The sequence below is a fragment of the Scophthalmus maximus genome, chromosome 12 (assembly GCF_022379125.1).
Source record: "Scophthalmus maximus strain ysfricsl-2021 chromosome 12, ASM2237912v1, whole genome shotgun sequence".
Classification (NCBI taxonomy): Eukaryota; Metazoa; Chordata; class Actinopteri; order Pleuronectiformes; family Scophthalmidae; genus Scophthalmus; species Scophthalmus maximus.
The window spans coordinates 12,998,682-13,022,446 of NC_061526.1; the positions used below are offsets into that span (position 1 = coordinate 12,998,682).

Here is a 23,765-nt window from a genome sequence, read left to right on the forward strand (position 1 = left end):
GCTGGGGCAATGCTTCACCTTCTTCTGAGCTCAATGCCACGGGCAGAGCTGCACTTGCACCTTTAGTTCAGCTTGAATTTAATCTCTCAAGTCTCCAGGACTCATACCATTTTTGTCCTGCCTCTGCTTGAAGGGGCTGCCGTGTCTTAGTAAATAAACCAAGGATACTGTAATATTTAATGCCTGTGGTCATGCCTTTGTGGTTTTGATCCTTGGTCTTGTTCCTGTGGGTTGGTGATTTTGTGGAATGAAAGTTTTTTCTGAGATTGCAGTAACTGTTCAGCAGCAGATGAGAAGTTGAATGTAATGTAAATGCATTAGTATTTCTGTGACCCTCTTTTGAGTATACAAATAGAATATCTGCAGTGTCATTCCAAGGTTATTACTGTGGGAAAAATATGAGCCCTGCTTAGAGGAAATGATTGCAGACCAAAGAGATTATTAAAGGTAATAACGATATTATTAACCCTTCTAAAAGAATCCATTTTATTTGAGGTGGGTGGGTGGTGGTATTCCCAGTCTCTGCTCAAGGATGGTTGCTCTTTCCCGGGGCTGACTACTGACTCCGGGTTAATGACTTTACTTGTGATTCATTTGTCAAACCATTCAAATGTTATAAAATATGCTTTCACACTCAAATGATCCGAAATGTTCCAGACAAAAATACCAACCCTGAAATACCGGTTATCATAGATTCGTATCTATTGGATGGATTTAATGAAATTGTCCAGACATGTATCTCCCACAGAGGATGAATCTGACGTGTCATGTTAGCATACTAGCATTTAGCTCAATACACTAGAAGTACAGCCTATGTATAAATGCTGTGACTGTTATAAGGTGCTTCATACCACTTATACAGGAAGATGTAACTCAATATTTAATGGGCACCTAATATTAAACAGGTCATCCAAGCAGAGAATGAGGATGAATTTAAAAAGGGAAATCACTCACAATCTGAGACTAAATATAGTCATTATCTAGTCATTTACTGAATACAAACATTGCACACGAATATAATTTTTTGTCATGAACCATTTCAAAACATTTTGCAAGCATCCAATATCCATAAATTGCCCTTTATTGTTTTTTTAGCTATTGAGCACAGGCATTTTGCCAAGAATGGTTTTGCCAATGCTGCTGCTTCAACATTTCATCTTGACTCAATGACATTTTTTGCGCAAAGTGCAGCAAATGCAAATGTCGAAAAATATCTATAAATAATATCTAGTCGATAGCATTGGTTGTCATAATCTTTTGTGATGCGATTAAAATCCTTGATCCTTTTTTCAAATATAATGTGGGTCTATTATATTTTACGAATTATTGTAATCTGATTACATAAACCCAGTCCTGGTTACAGTAATTGTGCCTTAGAGTCTTGCCCTGCAGACAGATTTGAAACTTCAGTTATGTGAAGTCAGCCAGCACCCATAGGTCCTCGTCATGACTGCCTAATGTCTCCTTCCTAGAAGGAATCTCATAGCTAAAAACGCTCATGAATAACTCAACTGATTGTTTCTCCAACCTTTGATGTTTAATGCATAAGACCTTGGAGTGCAGGCAGTGAGGTGTGGCAGTGTCTAGAACCATTTTAGTCTGTACTGTGAATTAAGTGTCTTTGCTGCTGCCTTGCATTGACAGAGACTGATTCTCCTCCCAGTATTCTGTGTACCCACCTGTGTGTGTGTGTGTGTGTGTGTGTGTGTCTTCCACAGGGTGTGGCTCACTAAGTTCATTTGATCTGTCCGGTGGCGCCTCTGTCTCCATCCTCATGTCCCCCTTTCCTCTGTTGCCCTGTTCCATTCAGTCCATGTGGCCTCGGCCTCCCTCTCAAGTGCCCGTAATCATTGTGACCATCTTGTGATACGGTGGAAGTCCCACACGAAACTTTGTTTTATTAGCTTTCTTCATTTCTTCACTTGTTTAATAATAGCTCTGCAAAAACATCCCTTATATAACGGCGGTAATTCATTCCGGACTTCGCCCACCATATCCATTTTTAGAATTTACCATCATACAGTGGTTTCAATTCTGAAACTAAAGATTTTCTCTTACCAGGACCTAAAGTGTGACGACTGTCTGGCAGAGACAATCTTTCTCAAACTTTGACCATGTTTCCACTATCTCTGTCTGACTCATGCTTCGCTAAACGGTTTCCGGGTTGACACACAGAGAGCTAAGTGAACCTCTGTGGTCTGTGTTCCCATCTTTAGGCTACTGGCTACGAATTCCTTTCCTTTTCGGTGAGGGGAATGTTGAGTCAGGCGGAGAGGGCAGGTCTGACTCAGGCTTCCTGGGACTGTGGGAATGAGCAGATGTGAGGAGGTGACATCATGCACAGGAGTAGGTCGAGTTTTCCAGACGTTTTTGGGTTTTTTGGGGAGGTTTTGAGACATTGGTTTCTAGGATTTCTGTCTCCGCCACAGAACGCTGAGGGGGAAAATAATTGTGTAGTTTGTGATGCTCACAGCTCTGACTAATAAGTCTGTTAACAGCATCATCATTTCACAGACATGAGCTACCGTGAAAAGCTGTCATTGAAACCACCTGTCATCATAGACCTTGTAAAACAGCCGACAGTGAGCGCTCTGTTTGAAAGATCTCAGAGACATGTATCCCAAGCTGTTTAAACCATCCCTTTCTTTCATGCCTTTGATTGGATATTTTGGGCGAGTGAACCTTGTTATACTGAGTTGATATCACACCAGCTTTTACCAGCTTTGCCTGTGCTGCATCACCGATACACCACATACTGCCGCTGTTTGTAATCCCTTTATTTATTTACTTTACGACCACGGGACTAAACCAGAGATTTGTCCGAGTCACATCAATCATAATCATCCCACACCAAAGGGGGACTTTTTGTCCCCATCACTTTTGGTGAGTTAAATTTGATCTGGATACCAAAATCTTTCATACCAGTGCGGCTGTTATATAGTCGTCAAAATCCAGATGAAAGAAAACCCCCCACAGAAGAAGGTGTTGAACACAGATACAGTGTGTATTTCCAAATTCAGGACTGAATTAAAATTTGTACAGTTCAAATATTTATATTTGCCTCACCTAACTTTCTCCCCCCCATTACATTATTCATATAATATGTCAAAAAAATATGACATGACTGTTACCAGTCTCTGCTTCGATGGGAATTTGATCATTTTGTCAAACTGCAGTATATTGAATGACACTTCCTGTCTCCTGCTGTGCACACCTGTCAGTCAAGGCTTGTTGGATTATGATGGTAGAAATATACAAAGCTGGAACTGCATGTGCATTATCTTCATGTTAGTAATCATCATTAAAGGGATTAGACTGAGCATTCTAACCAATCATCACTGGAGACTTGATTGGTTTTTTACACACACACACACACACACACACACACACACACACACACACAGAGCGAGAGAGAGAGAGAGAAATTCATTTCCCCAAGAACTTGTTGATCTTTGTTTAATGAAGTTGTGCAAACATTGCTTTTCACCTGTATCTCTTCCTCCCTGCTCTACTTGCATTGTTCATTTAATTCCAACTAAGCCGCAGCACTTTAGTTTTGTGCAGGGTGATAATAACGCAACACACTCACTTACTCACAGCCACAAAGTAGTGTATGTCAGTGTCTACCCCTACCCCTGTATGTGTGTGTGTGTGTGTGTGTGTGTGTGTGTGTGTGTGTGTGTGTGTGTGTGTGTGTGCGCGTGTGTAGTCCAGTGTGAAGTGCATCTCCAGCCTCTCCCACTGTGAAGGTAAGATTAGGGACAAATTAATCCTCCTCCAAAGGACCATAATCCTTTGCTGGTAGATGGCGGCAGATGTTGTGCCTGATTGCGGCCCCACACTGAGCATGTGCAGGAGTGGCCCTGCTCTTCATAGAGCTTTCCATGAAGAACACTTCAGGCCTAACAACTCTGAAACTAAACAAGGATTGTTCTCTTGTGTTTTGTCTCCCTTTGTCTGACGTGTGTCAAGGCGCGTCAGAGCCCAAATGTCTCAAACCGGCAGTTTGATTGCATACAGAATAACAGGCTGCTCACACAGCACTGAGCGACTGTACTTACTGTGTGTGTGGGAGGCTGTGGCTCAGGAGTGGGAGATGGTCATCCACTAATGCCTCGGACAACCGCGCGATTTTCAAAGTCCTGCACCGTGCATACTACACAGTGTGATGCCTTGTAACCGCAGGCTTTCACATCATCACGTGACTCATCGTTGACGCGGGTTTTGCGGTCACTCACATCAAGGCTCACATATCTGCCTGCTAGATATCTGGCAGACCGCGCGGCGGCGGGGCCTCGGCGAGTCGCCCTGATCGTGTCGTTGGTAGTTCACACGTAGTGATCACGTGACGATTTTCGAGCCCCGATTTCGCGTCGATTTTCCTCTGATTTACGGTGAGCGGGAAATGGGGCTTGAAATCGTGTCGCGGGAAGTCGGCATAACCAGAAGGTCAGCGGTTTGATCCCCGCTTCCCCCCTAGTCCGCATGTAAAAGTTCAGTGTCCTTTTGCAAGACACCGAACACCAAAATTGCCTCCAATTGACTTCCGGCAGTGTATGAAAATGCTCAGCAAACGGAAGCGCTGAATGAATGTGTGTTGCACTGTAAAAGCACTGAGCACAGTCGATAAGACTGGAGAAGTGCATAGATACGGTCCATGTACTGTAGCTGTGCACGCCCTCACTGCTCGCTCTCAGCTACAGCTCTACCTCCAAATAGATTAGGTGAAGATCACCTGGATCCCAAGCCCATCGTCTGTCCGCTCGTGTTCGCGTTGCCTCATCTCGGCGGTGTGAGCATAAATGGAGCCTAGCGTTAGTTCAGGGAGAACACTGCGGTTGTGCTATCGTGTGTCTCACCTATGCTTTCCATCCACTGGCTTATTCACCCGCAGATCAGGCTCGTCCAGTGTTCTCCATAAACCTGAGTTTCTCTGTGTGAAAGTAAATAAAGCGTTCAACAGTGCTTGACTAAAACAACCCAAGTTGAAGCAACAAACCAGAAGGATCCTTTGTAGAGAATTCCTCAGCGCTGCACAACCTCGGCTCTGAGCTCTCTGATGTTTGTCTGCGCTTGTGATTCTAAGCCCCGGTTTCCTACAGAGGACGCTTTGGGTGCTGCTGGCACTGTTCCCTTTCAAAGCGAACAGACATTCTGCTAGCTGTTTTTAAGTGAAGTGCAAAATTTGTGCTCCTGACCTTCCCGGGCACACTGCATCTCAATTTAAAGGAGCCGTGCTCTGGGAAGAAGCATTGGGAGTATTAAGTTTTACTAGAAAGCACTCAAAATGTTCCCCGTGGTTCTCAGTGGATGACAGAGGGGCCTGGTTGTTGTGTTGAGCTGGAAACCTCCCAGCTTTCCCCTCACCTGCTGTGAAGAGGACTAGCAAAGTTGTAATGGAAGCGTTTTTCCGCAGCAGGATGATGGTGACAGGGAGACGAGAGGAGGAGGAAGAAGAGGGTAGGAGGAATGGCAACGTGACAGTATCCCTGCTATGCGGAGTATGAGAGCTGGATAGGTTTGGGTGGCTGGTTTCTGTGCTGTGCTGTGTGTGGACGCTGTGGACACACAGTGTCTCTTTCCTCCATGGCACAAACTGACTGGGCGGCCGGTCCTTGTCCTGGCAGGGGCCTCCCACCAGATGAGTCCACGCATGGGTGTAGATTTGGCTATATGCTGTAGGGACATGTCCCTCACAATGTCACTGTAATCACAGTACAGTTACATCCTCAAGATCAACAGTCTTCTCTGCAGTAGTTTTCTTGCTGGTCGGGTTTCCTTCTTAGAGAGCTACTTACTTAGCTAAATTGCAAGCCCGCTGCAGATCAGCTTGTGATCAGCATTAAGATTTACATTACTGGTATTCAAAACTTTTTTTCTCAAATTTGATGCTGTGGGGAAACAGAAGAGTTCAAATCTGCCTTTTTGGGTGCTGTTTCTATTTTAAGATGATTAGATGTAAATGTAAATTCAGAGGGATTCCAACGTTCAGTCTACTCTACTAATATACAGATTTATTCAAAGTGGCAATAAAAATGTCAAGTAATGTGTTGAAGTAATCCAAAGTATTTAAAACACATCACTCAATCTTTAGCTTACAAATTAGAGTAGGTAAGGGCATGTATAGCCCTAAAAGGCTTTAAAAAATATATATATAATATATTTATAAAATATATACATCTCTCTTGCCTTTCAGGGATTCTTTACAGTGCCTTATGAGTGTGATTTGTTTTCAGGGTGAATGTGGTGGGTGTGGGGGTTTGTTTTGCACTTTCTAGTGATGATGCAATTGCCACATTAGCAGTCTTGAATTGAATGTGTGATTCAGTGTTTATTCTGCTCATCAATACTCGAACTGTCAACCTGATTTATTTTGGCGTCTCTCATCATTGGCGGCAGGCTCTCCCGTGCTAGACAAATATCACCACGGCTCTGTGACCAGAGATCAGTGCCACATGGTGCAGTCACACACGCATATGCACACACACACGCACACACACGTGCACACACACACACACACACACACACACACACACACACACACACACACACAGCAGTGTCCACACTAATCACCACTGCTCTGCTGACTCAGCCTGCAGAGGAGTGTTGGCATGTGTGTATATGCGCTTCTGGATGATATTAGTATGAGTGAAATATTCACTGTGAGCTCCCATCTTCAGAGAATATGGTAATTGTCTGTGTACATCGTCCATAGTAGGATGAAGAGCTGAACTGCATGAACAAAGAGCAGCTATAGCAACAAGGTTATCAATCATGCACTTCTTTGTGTGTGTGTGTGTGTGTGTGTGTGTGTGTGTGTGTGAGACATCTCTGGCATCTCTCTATCCTCCTCTCAGTGTTTGAAGGTCACTGTCTATTGGGGCTCATTACACTAACAAGTGTCAGTGGGTTTGGTTTGGGGACAACAGAGGGGGAACAGTGCACATACAGCTGCATTGGATATATATGTGCCCCTTCCTCAGCTCACTCATGAGCTCTGTATGATTTGTATGTAAAATTAATTCTGATGTCATCTGCTTTACAGAGCAAATGTGTATCCTGTTTTGCTCCCACTGCAGACTGTGGACTGTATATATATATATATATATATATAAAAAACTGATAATTGCAACTGTACATAATCAATCAACATTTACATTTTTATGTACAATATTTTTTATTTAAATAACCAACCTTGGTGTCATCTTCTTCAACTTCTTAAGGCACCTGCAGATGTATGCCCTTGATAAACCCTTAAAAGAATTCTTAAATAAAGCTGAAAACTGTTTTGTATATATTTTAGTGTTTAAAACTGTTATCCTACGTTAGCCGCAGGAAATCAGGTAATCCTACCAAAACTTTAGGAGCATAAGAGAAGCTATTTTGACAGTGAATATATGCAAGACTCATGTATTTGGATTATTTTGTTTTGGAAAAAGCCATTCAGTCACCGACTGCAGCAAAAGAGGAAGTCTTAAGTTGCGTACTTTGGTTTCCTCTCTTGACAGTGGAGGTGACCCTGCAGGAGGAACCCTCTCAGTTAATTGGCCAAGCATGTGAACGTATTCAAGGAATTTGACTCAATGAACTCAGACACTAATAGAGTAGACAAACAGCAGAACAAGTTGTAATCACATACATCCCTAGATAGCATGTTTCTCACTGGAAATGTCAATGTAGTGATTGAAATGGAATAATTGATGGAATGGATGCTGATTTAGGAAGACGGAAACCGTGGATGTCTTAAGCAGAAATATTTATTATAAGAGCTCAGTATTGAGGAGACTTCCGGTTCGCTACACAGATCAACAGCTTCACATTGTTCGGCGTCCCATGATAGTCTGCCCATCTCCGGTCTCTGTAGATGTATTTAGCTTTGAGTAATGTTGTCATCTCCCCGCGACTATGACACCTCGGGAGAGACTTCAGCTGCTCACTGATTGTTTTCCGGCTTGCCATAGATAAGATGGCCTTGCTTGGTGCCTGAGAGCCAAGAGTTTCTCATGGGAGGATAGACAAAAACTCCCTGACAGTGATAACTTACATTTCACCAAAAATATACTTTTTATACATTTTAATGAATGCCTTCAAGGTCCTCACTGCACATATTCTACAACACATGTTCATCCATGAACACGGGGCAGATGACGTGTGGAATAAACCCACATTAAATCCTTGGCTGTCTCAGTGGTTCGTTCTACTGGCCGGCTGTTCCTGTGCTGTCCTTCAGCACTTTGACATCCAGTCATTGGAGAGCATGTTGGCGGGGGCGGAGTGTTGCGCTGGCTGCTCCCACTGAGCCACTGCCAGCAGCTACTGCTCTGTATTGAGTCGTGAAAAGAGCTGAGAGCCAGCCAAACAAACGCTGAACTGTGGCTTCGCCCTTGGCATATAGTCACTGCTCTCATTATTTATTCCGTTTGCTGTCTGCCTCCTACTTGAAGCGGTTTAAAGTCGTTTAAAATGATGGTTCCCAAAGTGCAATCCTTGGCGAGGTGTCCAGGCGTCCACGACAAAAAACAACAAGGAGCAAGATTTCACTCTTGCATCAATCCCCAGAATGCAGCGCAGTGAGGAGTGGCTCCTCTGGTTCAAGAAGTGTATGTCAATGTTCAATGGTTTTACAACGGTAAAAAGATGAAAATACGAGATGCACGGACATGCATGGACACTTCCTAAATTTCAAGTACACATTGCATCAGGCAAGCTGATTTGACAAAACACTTCCTGGTTTGGAAATGGACGCTGACGGGGTACGTCCTATACAGGTTGCAGGTCATCACACAGAGACAAACAAACCATTTACATCTCCTGGAATTGAAGCCAGGTTAGAGTTAACCTAATTTGCATGTCTGCGCACTAGAGTACGTGCATTAGTTCTCTAAAGCAACTGATAACAGTTGTGAGAAATGAGGTGGAATTCAGTGCCTCCATCCTGCCATTACCACCTCCGGCAACAGTGGCTTCTGTTCAGCTAAATTGATTTAGCTTCAACTGCAAGAAGTGTTCAATGATATGTTGGAAGAAAGATATTGTGCTAAAAGGGTCACGCAACAGGATAAATTCCAGTGGAGGACAACGGCATGTTTTGGTTTTTCCAAGCCGGAGTCATGAGATTGGAGGGTCCGATGCTTTAAGTCATTTCACTGTTTGGATTGGGTTGGTTGGTTTGAGAGTCCTCCGTTCTTATTGTTGTCTCATCTGTTTTGCAGTCATGCGGCGGAACCCCTTCATGGTGGACAGCTGCTGTAGGAAAGGGTCCCGCAACGCTCTGCAGGAGCTCTACAACCCCACACAGGTAGGAGGCTAACGTGCCAACATCGCGATCTGCTCTCTCCTCATGTATCTCTCTCTTTCAACCCTCCTCTGCTCACCCAGCTCTCAGAGGTTTTTTAGTCTGTTTTTAACTTTCCTTGTCTTCCCAAACAGGGATTAAAGGGATAGTTCTGTGATTTTGAAGTGGGGTTGTATGAGTTACTTATGCATAGTTAAGATCTTATCTTATGGAGATGGTGATCAGCGATGTCATTTAACGGCGTTTGGAGAAGAAGTGGAAGTAGCGTCCCACTGCAGCAGAGGGGACCACCGCAAACCGATGCTTACCTAAAAAAGAATATATCCATTCAATTGTACGCTAAAGGACGTATTTATTTCACTGCTTTAGTTTGCGTCCAGACAGACATTTAAGTTTGCACTTTTTTTTCAAGCGTACATCGGCCATGTACCACTCGCGCCGGTGCAGTATCACTCCGCAAAACACTCAAAATATTTTAGAAGTGTGTCGAAAGAGACGTTTTTCGGTGGTCCCCTCTGCAAGAGTAGAGCTCCGTCTTTCGCTTCTTCCACTTCTCCTCCAAACTCCGTTAAATGACATCGCTGATCTCCATCTCCACGAGGTAACATATTAACTATGCATAAGAAACTCATACAACCCCACTTCGAAATCACTGAACTATCCCTTTAAGGTAGGTAAAGGTTTTTGCTGCGTCTCTACTAATCAGAACATGTGACGTCAGTGCCTAGACGTCAAAGTGGAGGTGACAGAAATCTGAGTGCTGCACTTTTGTAGTGACAGTCCCGATTGACTGATCATCGTGTGTAGTCGTGTAGAATTACAGGCAAGGTGATAAAGCCTTCTGCAGTCCTTCAAAGAATGAGAGCAGACAACAAAGGACCAAAAATTTGGTTCAGAAGTCAGACAGGAGGGAAAATGAGGTGTCATGTAATGGGGTGGTTGCTCATTTGTCTGCATGACGAGCAGGGCTATTATTGTCCAATCAGTGTCTGTTCCAGTCAGCGAAGCCTCACTTCATTTAACAGTTCACAATTTAGATATAAAGAGCTTCATGCAGCCGTCTGAGAACATGATGCCTGCTGTAACTACATGATTGCCTGCATGAAATTGCAGCATAATATGGGTTTCAGCTTTAATGGCTTTTCTTCTTCATTGATCGGAGAGAGAGTGGGGGGACAGCAGGATGGCGTGGTGGTGGTGACAAAGATCTTCACTTGCTGGACACCCTCTGTTCTCCCTACTATTAAAGCTGCACTATAATGTAAAAAGACCCAAAATTACACAATACATTCATCATAATTGGCCAAATGATTTCTTAATGACTTGTCACACTAATTTTTCCAATGTGATGGTTGGAACTGCTTTTCTTTGGCGATGTGTCTGATGGTACTGATGTTGATGATGATCAGCCGGTTCTACACAGGTATGGGTCAGTCAGTCTTGAGCACAACTGAGTCTTTGCAACAGTCAGTTTTAAAAGGGCAGCTCACAGTCAGTTACTCATGCGTGTGTCCATTGCCATTAAACAATTAAAACGGCAATGGTTGACAGAAGGAAACATCTGGAACTGGCTAACCAGAAGTTCACCCAGGAGCATGTGTGTGAATTCTGTAACAGATGAGTCCTACTGTTACTACTTTAGAAGTATTTTTTAAGGGTCACAGTACAAACTGTTTTCGCAGCCAGAATTTGAAACAGTTGTCAGTGCAGTTCAGCTCATGTACATTTTATTCATGACAACAACCCTACTGTGTAAACAGTACCAATTTCATTTTCGCAATAACTAAAAAACACAGCACATAATGAATCAATAGGACATATAAAGAGAACTATAAACTATGTGTGGGCCCTTGGGCGAGGCCCGCAATGCCACCTGCCTACCTCTGATATGAGTCAAAAAACTGATTATTGTAAGTGGCTTTGGTCAAAAAGTGTCAGGTAATGTAATGTTTGAATTACATGTATTAACAACTTTTCACAGCTGCTTACAACATGGGGGAGAATGTCAAAAAACGTGGAGTGGTAAGACGAGGCTGGTAAAGAAATGGAACAGTTGAGGATGTAGGGAACGAGGAAGAGCATGGCTGATAGGAATGAACAGTGTAATAGCCAAGTGTTAAACTGTTTTCGAGGATATTAAATCCATTACACTTACCTTCAACAAACAGTGAATACTCTATCCATTGTTATCTAAAAATGCACATTCTCACATTAGTTGTAAAAGGTTTGTATCTGCTCTTCTTTTAACAGTAATAGAAGAAGAAAAAACTCACTTCAGCAGCATTGTGTGGCTGAACATGTCATGATGGATCCCAGCATTAGATAAAAATATATGTCTTTACTCCATTAACAATGTCAAAAGAACGTGACCTGAAACACAAAGCCTACAATCATTTACTAAACTTAATATTTACATCACATACTGTAACATAACAGCATTTTAACATTAACTTAGATAAATCAGTTCATTTCCATCTGCTGATCTGCTGGCTCTTGAGGAAACAGCATGTCAATAACTATATTAATGTTATCGTTATGTAATGGTTAGTGTCACATACAGGAAACTACCACTGTTAACACAAAGTTAGGTAACATTACATTGACTTCTGCATTGTAACTTCAGCTACAACAACATTATTTAAAATCTTAACTTTGAAGTTCACCTCCAAGTATGGAAGCTAATTTCATCAGCAGAAACAGCAGAAAACCCTTAAGGTCTTCAAGAGAAAGCTATGGTGTATTACAACTTTGCTTTTATTTTCCTCGTTACTCGTTATAAAACTGTTGAAACCAAGATAATTGCTAGGATTTCCCAAAACGATGGCGTCACCACGAATATAGTAGGTCCAGTGCGGCAACAAACACAAGCATTCAGAAAATCATACAGGCTGCAGTTAAGTCAGTAAGGTTAGGACTTACTGGAAGGTAACCTGACAGTGGGTGCACCCATGATGTCACTATTATAGTGTGCACACAACTACAGAAAGAATATGGTAAAGAGCAGTGGAAGTAAAGCATCAGCACCTACTGTAAAACACTGATTTATTATAATTTAATATCTTCATGGTTGAATGCAGTCGCTTTGGACAAAAGCATCTGCTTAATTCATATGCCTCCGGTGTTACCATCTCTGCATAGAATTCAAAATCCTGCTCCCAGTTCCATATTATCCCAATATACCACTTGTCTCTATAAACTCAGGACTACTTGTGGTTCCCAGAGTCTGTAAAAGTAGAATCTGAGGCAGAGCCTTCAGCCTCCAGGGAGGCAGACACCCTCTCTACATTTAAAGTTAGACTTAAAACCTTCCTCTTTGATAGATAAAGCTTAGTTGGAGCTGCTCGGGTGTTTACTGAACCATCTCTTATTATGCTGCTATAGGCCTAGACTGCTGGGGGAGCTCCCATCATGCATCTCTCTCTTCTTTAGAGATTCTAACACTGGAGAAATATATGTTACACTATAATACTATTATATCATTAGATAAGTTATTATTCTGATGCATTCACTTGTAATGCCTTGTTGCCTTTTAGCTATTTTACATGCTGTTTGGAAGTGTATCTGTTGCAAAGTACTCAATTTAAAAGCCCATCCCATTTTCTGATGTTGATAACGTCTCAGTTTGCAAAGTAACTAGAAACTATAGCATTGAAACCAATTTTTAAAAAAATGAGTATTTTCCTCAAAGGTGTAGTGGAATGTGAAGTGGCATGAGCTGGAAGTACCTTATATACAGTGCTTGGGTAAATGTATTTCTACTTTAAGTTGCTGGTTTACTGGAGGGTTAAATATTTGCTGTTGTCTTCTCTTCCACATTAGTTTTCCTGTTTAAAAAAAATGACGCTTTAGTACCATTGTCCTTGAATGTATCCACGAGGGGAGCTTTCAGAACAGGCCCGCTTTGCAATGATAATGTAATTTGGACAAAAGCAAAGCTACATTATCTCAAGCAAGTGACCTGAAGCCAGTCGATGTCTCAAACATGGAAAATGTGTACAATTCTATTTTATGAATTATTCATGTTAATCCACTTTTTTCCCAAAGTGGATATTGTGGAACATTGTGGAGGGGAAGTGTGTATACAATGTAGAGTGTCAGGCACATCTGTCTGTCAGTGTGCTGCAGACAGGAGGACACTGCTGGAGGTGATGCTACCACAGTGACGGATGGTGACTCTGTTCCTTTTTGTTCTGTCATCCCTGTCCTCCTCACTATCTGTCACTCACTGTGTGCCTGCCTCTTCTTCTTCTGCAACTAACCCTGGCCTGTCTCTAGCCCTCACACCTCCAGCCGTCCCTCATCCGCTCCATGTGCTTCCTTCTGTCCTTCACGGTTTTCAAGCTGGCTTCCCCTCTTCCTCACACCCGCTCTCTGCTGGTTTCCCTTTTTTTTCTGGTGGCCATTTATCAACTTGTACTTTTTTAAAGTATCCATGGGGCTTTGAGTGCATTCCTGTGCAGCTAAGATTAGAGCAGTTCTACGTAGATTCACTGTAGGGTCATTTTCCACACGTTCTCACTGGTGTGAAGTCCCATTGATACGTTTGTGTGTGCTCAGGAGGGTGTCGCTGAAGCCAGAGTAAACTGTAGGGCGTGCATGGGGTCAGTGGTCAAGAGAGAGAGCTGTTCCCTGTGTGTGTGTGTGTGTGTGTGTGTGTGTGTGTGTGTGTGTGTGTGTGTGTGTGTGTTTTGGGCTGTTTAGGCGGGTGGGGGTGAACCAGCATGCAGGTGTTGATCTTTAAAGATAGAAAATGTATTCAGATAGTCTGACAGGTCACAAAAAGGAGAAGCAAAAACAATTTCACTACAGTCGAATCATCACTTAGGGTCTTCTGCAGACAATACTCAGCCGCCTGACCCTCCGCCATTTTCCTGGAGAGTGGAGAGCAGACCAGACAGCATGCTGTACTCCAAAAGGGCCCGGGGCCACTGTGTTCTTAATCCGGGCCCGATCTTATTTGCTATTTTTACCTTTCCATGTGTTATCACTATGTGAAGTTAAACTGCGTCCTCGGGGGGGGGGGCAACACTGGTTTATTCATCTGAATTAGAATCAGAATGAGCTGATTTGCGCGATGCAATTAAGCTCCAAAGGGATTAATTGAATGTGGCCACAAACACTGTGAGAAGGGTTAGGGGGGAGAGCGTAGCCGATGGGGGGAGAGCTGCAGCCCTGCTTGTTCGGAAGGAGGGTTGGAGGAAAAATGGCAATAGATCATCTGCGAAGTGCTGCTTCACTTATCCAGGTGCCAAAATCAGGGGCCCTTTGGATCTTACGATGTGTCGCACACAACTGTTTGCTGAAGTCTCTTACTGCTGGCTTGATGAATGTGCCGCACAAACTGCCCCCAAAAAAGTACAGAGAAGCAGCTTCATGTAGTCAGGCACTGAAGATTTGGAACCCACTCCCATCCAGAGGTGGAGCCTTAAGGGCTTTGAGATCCCCCCCCCCCCCCCCCCCATCTGGACCGATACCCAGTTCCTCCCCCATCCTGATTTAGTTTAAATAAAACCTGTTGCCTGCCTGTCTCTGTCCGCGCCTGGGTTCACCTGTAGATGCCACGTCACAGAGACGCTTGTGTTTACTCTGTGTCTGTATCCATCTCTCTGTCGGTGTCTCATCTGCCTGTCGCACTCCTCCTCTCCTCTCTCCCGTTCCAGCTCGTGAAAAGGGTGAAATCAGCACATTCCAACCAAGATCTAACTAAATCTCTCTATTTCGACGTGATGATTTCCTCATCAACATATCTAATTTTAGAGTGTCCCAGTTGGACAGTCTTCATTACAAAGACAGTAGTTTAAAGTAATCACGCTATGCAGAGGGCGTCATTAAGGCCTTTCATGAATGAATGCACTCAGTGAAGGAAGTGTCTGCGTGTGTCTGGGCCATTGGATAATGTCCGTATTGTTTCACCAGCTGCAGATATCCTGCGTGGGGTTTTCACACACTGCCTCTCCCTGAGGCCAGATTATCCAGAAACACAGAAGGAGGAACTGGCATGGACTTGAAAGAGCCGTCGCACCTTTCACCCACAGCAAAGAAGCTAAAGCAGCTGTCTGAGTGTAGCTCGGCTGTGAAGACGTCCGACCAAAGCACAGTCGAACACTGTGTGCACGGGTTCAGGATGTGTGTGTTGCGGAGGGGGATTTGAAGACAAAGGGATTTAGCGGAGGAGGCTGAGCACTTTTTGTCTCGGTGTATCTGTGGAGACTGAGCAGGGCCGAAGTAGGTGACGGGAGAGAGACAGAGGGATTTAGAGGAGATGAGCTTTCTGAGGGGATAAACTGTGCAGAGAGAAGAGGCTGCACAGCACAGACAGACACGGATAGACAAGATCTTTAGTTGCATTATCATCAAAGAAGAATGATTCCAAACAGGCCTGTGTTCTTGAAATCAAGATAGAATTCATTTGCAGGACTACACACAAATCTGGTTCAGATCCAGCTGAGCAGCTCAGTCACCTTGTCCCATCTCCACTCAGAGGAAGACATTACACTCATTGATTTAGTCAGTTCTGACCGAAAAATATCTTTTTATGGATTGAATTGTATTTTTTCCGGATCATATATCATATACTTGGTGCTGGCAGCAAAGGAAATACTTAAGTCTGCATGAGAGCATTAACAGGAAGAAGAAGGAGAAGTGCAAATGAAATATCACAGTTAAGTAATAACAAGATGTAAACATGGCACAACACATTCTAACGAATGAAAGGACATAGTGCTAGTACACTATAAACCATTTTAAATTAGTGAGTTACCTGAACTGAAAGACAAATAGTTAATCGAAACATTTAAATCGTTGAACATCATTTAATTCGTTTTGAAAATGTTAAGTGCACTTACTGAAGAAAAGTAGTTTATAAATTCTGTTGTGCTGCCATTTGAGGGGAGTAGTCTGTGAACCAAACACATTCAGGTCTCCAAACGTAGAGAACAGTGAAGAGAAGAGCTACGTGAAACACACTCAGGGGAAACACGTGCACAGGAGGAAAAGAAAAGGGTAAAGTGCTCATGAGAGGAGAGGGAAACGTTGATGGCTCTGAGGGAAAGTCAGAGCAGTCTGTCATTATCCCGTCTGTGCTGCTATAATTAGAGACACACACACACACACACACGCACACACACGCACACACAGAAACACACACACACACACACACACACACACACACACACACACACACACACACACACACACACACACACACACAGCATGCTCTATAGTTGTGTAGAGACACAAGTAACATGTAGTAGTACATGCAGGCAATACATGCACACTACATATATTACGATTTGTGGTTCCAGTATGACAATTGCCTCCGATACAGCTGAAATTGTCTTAAAAAGACACGATGAAAGATAAAAAAAAAATGCACTTTCCAGCGAGAAATATGACCAATTTACTGACATTTTCACTAGCTCTGGCCAACGATACTCTATCCCGGAAATCTCTTCGTCTTCGCCACTCTAAAACAGCAGTTGTGCTGTACTGTCATTGGTTAGTACTGTTTATAAGGTCCCACAAGTAAAACGGCGACATGTACCATGTTGTTGTTTTATACTGTTACTCTACTGTTTAAAACTTTAAAGGTCTTTGGGGTTTTTTTTTTTAAAGCTGTGGCTGAACTTCAGCAGCTATTTAAAGGAAGTAATTGTTGTTTATGCCTAGATTTATTTATTGTGTTTTTTTCAGTTATGACTGTCAAACTAGATAACAAGAAGTTTAACCTGAGCCAGACCATACAACAATGATTTTATTTTTTTAAAGCACTGGTATTGGATCAGAACTCTGCACCAGCCCGACTAACAAAGTCCTGGTATCATATCGGGATGGGAAAATGGTATGGGAACATCTCCAATACACACTTATTCATAGACCAACGCATGCCCCAACATCAGTGGGACCTTTTCTTCTGCTGGGTCAGAGTGTGACTGTTCTACTGGGTTCTGTGGTGGTGCAGCAACTCTCTGAGCTCAGGTCACTGGTCTAATGTTACTATGGGACAAGGAGCGACAGGCTCACCCAGGTGCCATTAACCTGAAATGACCAGGCAGATTATTAAAGGGCCCATATTATGCCCCCTTTTTACACAAGTTACATTGGTTTTCAGGTGTGTGCACTACATGTCTTTGCCATCCCATGTCAAAACACCTCAAGGATCAAGCCACACAGCACCCTCCTCTTTCTGTAGAAACAGCCCTGTGAGACTACGGTCGATTCCAGCGCTTTCCTGCTCACTCCTCGCCCCCCCCTCCCTTCGCGTTCCGCCTCGCTCCTCCCCGGGTCTGCTGCTCAACTACGGCGTTGCGCTGCCATGACAACAGTCGCACGTGACAAGGCACAAACACGAGAGACCCGGGAGGCACAGCGGACACCTTCTCCATAATTAACACAGAGCACAAGGGGCTGGGCGATAGAACGTTGACGACATCCCGGCCGGCCTGCGTAGCTCGCGGCCGGCCGCAAGTCTAGCTTGGCCATGGTCGTCGTTCGCTTGCGGGGGAGATGCGATCTGTTTTTTTCCGCACTTCAAGGGGGGAGGTGCTGCTCAGGTTGGGGGCGTGGTCGCCCCAGTAGCAGGAGTCAACTTACGTCACTTGACGCCCGGGCTGTGAACGGCTCGTTTGCAGACCGTCTGCACGATCAACCCAAACCACGAATCAACGACTCGTTGTTTTCTTTTCATTCTCCGTGGGCTGGCAGACACCCCAGATAACCAAATATACGTGGAGGCAGGCTGAAAAGGTGCCTGGAGCATAATATGGGCCCTTTAACTTAATCTAATAGATTTTACCTTCTCACCACACGCCTCCATCAATAGATTACTGTGGTCGTTTTGAGCTGTATGAATGTGTGTAACTGCAGGGATACTGTAAGTACGGGGTTAGATAAAGACACTTTTCCTCCGGACTTTTCCATGTCACAGTGGGGCAGGTGGTCAGAATCTGCAGGGGCCGTTCTCCCTCTGCTGCCTCCACTTCTCATAAATGACATTATGGAAAGTAAATGTGCCGCCGGCCTCAGTGGAAAGGATGAATCCACCTCGCAGACTGTAAGCATTGTCGAGATTTTATAGAAGGGCCATGCCTTGTTGCCTTTCACTGAGACTCAGGTGAAGCGAGGTGTGTGTGTGTGTGTGTGTGTGTGTGTATGCGGTACGGTGGTACACTGGCAGCTTTATTTCTGCCTGCTCTATGAATGCCAGTCTGTAAGCAGGGAGGGTCAGAGACAGACTGCCTTCAGTTCTCACTGTGTGTGTGTGTGTGTGTGTGTGTGTGTGTGTGTGTGTGTGTGTGTGTGTGCGTGCGTGCGTGCGTGCGTGCGTGCGTGCGTGTGTGTGTGTGTGTGTGTGCGTGTGTGTGTGTGCGTGTGTGTGTGTGTGTGTGTGTGTTTGTCTGTAAGAGACAGAGCCAGGGTGCTTTGATGAATCCTATTAATCTTTGTGTAGCTCTTCACAACTAGCACAACCAGAGAGAAGCAGACGTACAGTGAAGATGAGGTCTGCACACAGAGCAGTTTGTGGACAGAGTGGAAACATCATCCTTCCAACATTAACGACATCAGACTGAAATTAACAATTCAACAAATCTCTGACAGTGTTTTTATTTTCTAAGTCAGCTCTTTTCAGACGCCTTCATGTCATTCCTGGGACAGAGGAGCGAAGAAGTAGCACCTGAAAATAAACAGGGCTGAACAATTACAATTAATAGAGGGAATATTTCAATAGCAAGTGCTTCATTTGCAGTATGCAGCAGTTTTTTATATTTTAAAGTAAAACATGTTTCAGGCAAATATAATTTTTCCTTATTCTATTAGTGAGTTATTAAAATGTATATACTTGTGTTTCTATTTTGACACCCCCCTTGCTGCTGTGACATGGTCATTCTCCTCACAGTGAGACAAACCAAGGATGATCCTATTTGATATCAATGTGCCTAGATGACATTTTGCAGATGAATGCCAGTATGATATCATTAGTCCTCATCCTGGAGCTCTTATTTCAACAGATTATATACAGTCTGTTGACAGTCTATATACCATGTCAATCCTTCCAATAGGTGTTGAGCTTTTTTTCCCACTGTGGACCAAAGTAGTGGACCAGCTGACTTACAGTCAGACTGAGAGCGGGGGAGCCACGCAGCCAGCTTGGCTCAGAACTGACACAGTGTACCGAAGGCTGGAGGCAGACGAGGATCTGCAGCTGACTCTGGGTGGCAGATACCTTCTGTATATGAAGTTACTTGGTCTGACTCTCTTATGATGTAGCTTGCTACTTTTAGCAAACATGGAGAATAGAACTATACTTTCAGTGAAGAGCAGCCTGTAGCTTCCAATTAGTGAAACAAGATGAAGGCATTGCTTTGTGTAAACGCTTTGAAAATGAACCAATAATGGGCGCAATTGAGTTGATTTAAGTGGTGCATTTGAAATTAAAAAGAAAAAGCAGCTAACACTTGGTGAACTTGAGGATGTGTGGTGACTTTATGCAGTTAGTAATTCAGCCCCGGAGTTCAGTTGAGGACATGGATATAGAAACCCTCTCTTTTCTTCTTCCTCCTTTAATTCCCGTCTAGCTTCTTCCTTTGCAACCATCAGCAGATCAGGAGGAAGCTATTCATTACAGCCGTCATATCTGGAAGAGTCCGCCTCGCACCGATTCTCAGTTCATATTTCAAACGCATAACAATTTTCAGTGAGAATAATACAGCCGTGGCGAGGAAATGAGGACGTGAAATATGGAAGCACAATCTCCATGTTCCCCTGTCATCAGTTTCTCACGCAATGTACCAAGAAATGTGCAGTGACAAGAAGAGAGCATCATCATGAATGAACAATGGGTTTGTGTCCAACCCTGAAGATGAGACAGTAGAGATTTTTCTATTTGCATATTTAATGCTGATAATGACTTTTATGGTGAGATTAGGTTTAGTAGGTCTTCCCATTCCAAAGGACTTTGCAGTTTTCTCTCATAACTAAATGAGTTCATGGTGTCTGTTTGCTGCCACGCAAAGTTATTTATCATATAGCAGCAGCAGTAGAGGGAAACTGCTGAGCTGAAGGTTTGAGGCCCCATCAGACCTTGCCAATCAGAAGAGAGCAAACTAAATTGACCAAATTATGTGAAGCTGATAACTGCATCTGGTTTTATGACTGTTGCTAGAATTTATCTGATGCTGACACTAGTTAATGTCCACGGGGAATTAGCAGTGTAATGTGAGGGTAAATAGGCGTAATGGTGTCAGCTGTCCCATGGGAACAGCTCCACATGTCCAAGGGTCAGTGACCTCCATCACGGCTTCCTCTCTGCGTCGACAAATCTCATCGCCTCCTCCTCTCCGGCCCTCTCATCCTTATCTTTCATCAAAACTACACAAGGGACAGACTGTGTTACTTGAAGAGATAAAATTGGCAGTGGTCCTGAGGAAAGAGAGGAGATAAGGAGCAGATGACAAGAATCCCTCCCTTATTTCTTTTCCCATGTTAATTACAGCATTTGTCCTTCAGAATGAGAGATTGCACGCTTGCTGCAACATCTGCGTGAATCATAGATTAATGTCTCTGCATGTATAAAAAAGAGAAACATTCTCATGAATAAAGACCTGCAGTGTGCTGAGCACTGACACTGCACCGCAGGCTCTGTGTTGTGTTGTGTTGTGTTGTGTTGTGTTGTGTTGTGTTATCATGATGTAGGGGATGAGCGCACGTGAACAAATAAGTACAAAGTGAGGCCTTCTTCTTGAGTACAGATAATCCCATCATGCCGTTTCAATTTATAACTGCACAGTGTATTATATTTTTGTGGGAGCAAGATACATACGCTACGTGCACACGATATCTGTTGTACACAAGAAAGGAATCTGTTGTATGCACATTTACCAAACAAGATTGTTCAACATTTTTCACACAAGATCTAAGTTATCCATCGGTAACTGGCCTGTGGCTGAGATCATTTCGGTCACAAAGCCTACATGTAAAAGGAGTCGCTGTCCGAACAACTACGGGGAAATGTTTGTAACTGTAGCATCAATGTGACGCTAATATCTTTAAGCGCTTCTGTCTTGAATAACATAACAGAATTTCGAATTCACAGTGGAAAAACCCTTCTTCTTCCGCCTCGTCACACTATTAAATGAAATTAAGTCAGACAGCATTGCCCTATGACTTGTTTCCACACTTTTGAAAAAAGTAACAGATTATGAAATATGAATTTTATAGACATGAACCTGAAATATATCTATTTTGTGCTTGTTTCCTTCAGGTTGCTCACCTAGTTAGTTATGGAGTTTTCTTGCTAGATAACTGAGATACTGTGAAGATGGGGATCATAAAATATTACAGAAACTTCCCTTGTGTCTTGTCACGAGATGAAAAGGCATTAAAGATCAGTTTCCTCCCATGCACATGATGAGTTGACCACGTGGAGACAGATCTCTTCAGTCAGACTGTCTTTGTGGATCACACTTGGTGGTGGTCGCTGAGTTATTTGAGTACTTCATGTCCCTCTCAGTCTAGGCCACACAGAGAAGGGCTGCAGGCCTCAGTACAATTCATTTAGATTATCTGAGGAAACCACGGCGCTACCCTGGAGGGGAATTTAGACCCAGAGGGAAAATAACATGAGGAAACATTCCTGCCCTTCAGATGCAAAGCCTCCAGACGGCTCTCCGTCTCAGACTATTGTCATTGCTCCCCATCTCCCTCCTTTCCTTCCTGCCAAAGTCCACTTCATCAATAGTGTCACTGTGAATATGAAATATCCTTCAGATGAATGATTTCTAATTTCATTTGCGCATATTGTCCTCAATATCATTAAGTTCCCTCCATACCCTGGGACTAATCTCTATATAGTCTGTGGAGTGACTCAGATAGGGAGAAAAGATAGAGTCAGTAAAGGGATAAGTATAATAAAGTCTGAACTCAATAATACTTTCTGTCTGCCTGACTTTTTCAGAGTGCTTTATTGGCACAGTGAGCTTTTCCTGACACTGCCAAGGAAGTTTTTATAGTTACACAATTGCAAATGATTATAGAGATGGGAAGTAGGTAAGGAAAAGTTGCATTTGTTGTTTTTTGATGTTGTTGTTACAAATGTCAACAACAAACAAAATTAACCAAATATAGTTTTCATATAAAATGAATTGAATTGTTAACTATATTAATATAATCGAAGTCATGTCAATATTTTCTTCTTTCCATTAGGAGAAAAATTTCACCAATAGCCAATTTTGGCTTTGTCAATTAAGCAAGTTAAAATCACACGGTCTGACGTCAATAAAACATTTACTTCCTAAATTTCAGCACCAAAATGTTGCCGATAAATGTATTTTTGCTAGTTTGACAGTGTGCACGTCCTACACACCTTGCCCATGAAATTGGTGTGAGAAGTGTTCTTATATTTCAGCTTTATGTAATTGATCATTCCCTTATAGCTCTCTAATGCACACTATCTAATAAAAGGCAAACGCAGCACAACTAGTAGCTCATAGGTCCCTTTCGATACAAATGGACAGGCTCCAGATCCTGATGGTTAAGGGCGGCTGTGGCTCCGGAGGTACAGTCGGTCGTCCACTAACCAAAAAGTCCGTGGTTTGATCCCAGCTTCCCCTAGTCAGTATGCCGATGTGTCCTTGGGCAAGACACTTAACCCTGAATCGCCTCTGACGGCTCTTCCGACAGTGTCCGAATGTGTATGAATGTGACAGAAAAAGCCGGTAAACAGCAGCTGTATGAATGTGTGTTAATGGGGGAATGTGTCTTGTCCTGTTAAGCGCTTTGAGTGGTCAATTGTCCAAAGTCGATCCATTTAGCTCGACCATTTAGCTCTCAAAAGCTTTTTATTTGAATTTCACATCAACATCTCTTTCTCTCTCCACCCCCCGCCTTTCTTGCCAGGTGGAGTTGTCAGGAGCGGCTGTCCTCCACCAGACCAGGAGGGATCAGGTAGTGGATGCCTGTAGAATATACAGTGCATCCAGCCGTAAGCGCAGAGTCCTGACCCCCGGCGACCTCAAACACCTCGTGGTGGACGAGGACCATGAGCTCATCTACTGCTATGTCCCCAAGGTGGCCTGCACCAACTGGAAACGTGTCATGATGGTACTTACAGGTCGGGGCAAATACAGGTGAGTCTGTCAGACTGTAGCCTTTCAGCTCTGAGATTGACAATAACATTCATATTAATATCATTATTATTATTATAATTAAAATTATAATACTACAGTTTCTTAATTAGAATAATGAATTATCAAGTGCTTCCTATAGATAAAAATAATAAAACTAACACAACATACATATACTGTACAGACAAATGCATCAAAAGTGAGGGAACGAGGTAAAGAAAAAACATTTTCAGAAACAAAACTTTAGAAAACATTTGAAATGTAAAAATACGTGGAATCATTAAAAGAGATTATTCAAAAGCCTTTTTCTGTTATGCAATTGTTCTTCACTGTATCACGTATCCTCTCTT

The 23,765-nt window shown here is 43.2% G+C and overlaps 1 protein-coding gene across 2 annotated transcripts in view; it reads left to right on the forward strand.

The window, feature by feature from the left end:
• Positions 1-23,765, forward strand: part of chst11 (carbohydrate (chondroitin 4) sulfotransferase 11) — a 62,144-nt gene that overhangs the window by 31,470 nt on the left and 6,909 nt on the right. For both annotated transcript variants that reach the window (XM_035618939.2, XM_035618948.2), the window contains exons 2-3: positions 9,213-9,298; positions 23,189-23,418. In XM_035618939.2, coding sequence (XP_035474832.1) covers positions 9,213-9,298; positions 23,189-23,418 — 316 coding nt within the window. The remainder of the gene's footprint in view (positions 1-9,212; positions 9,299-23,188; positions 23,419-23,765) is intronic.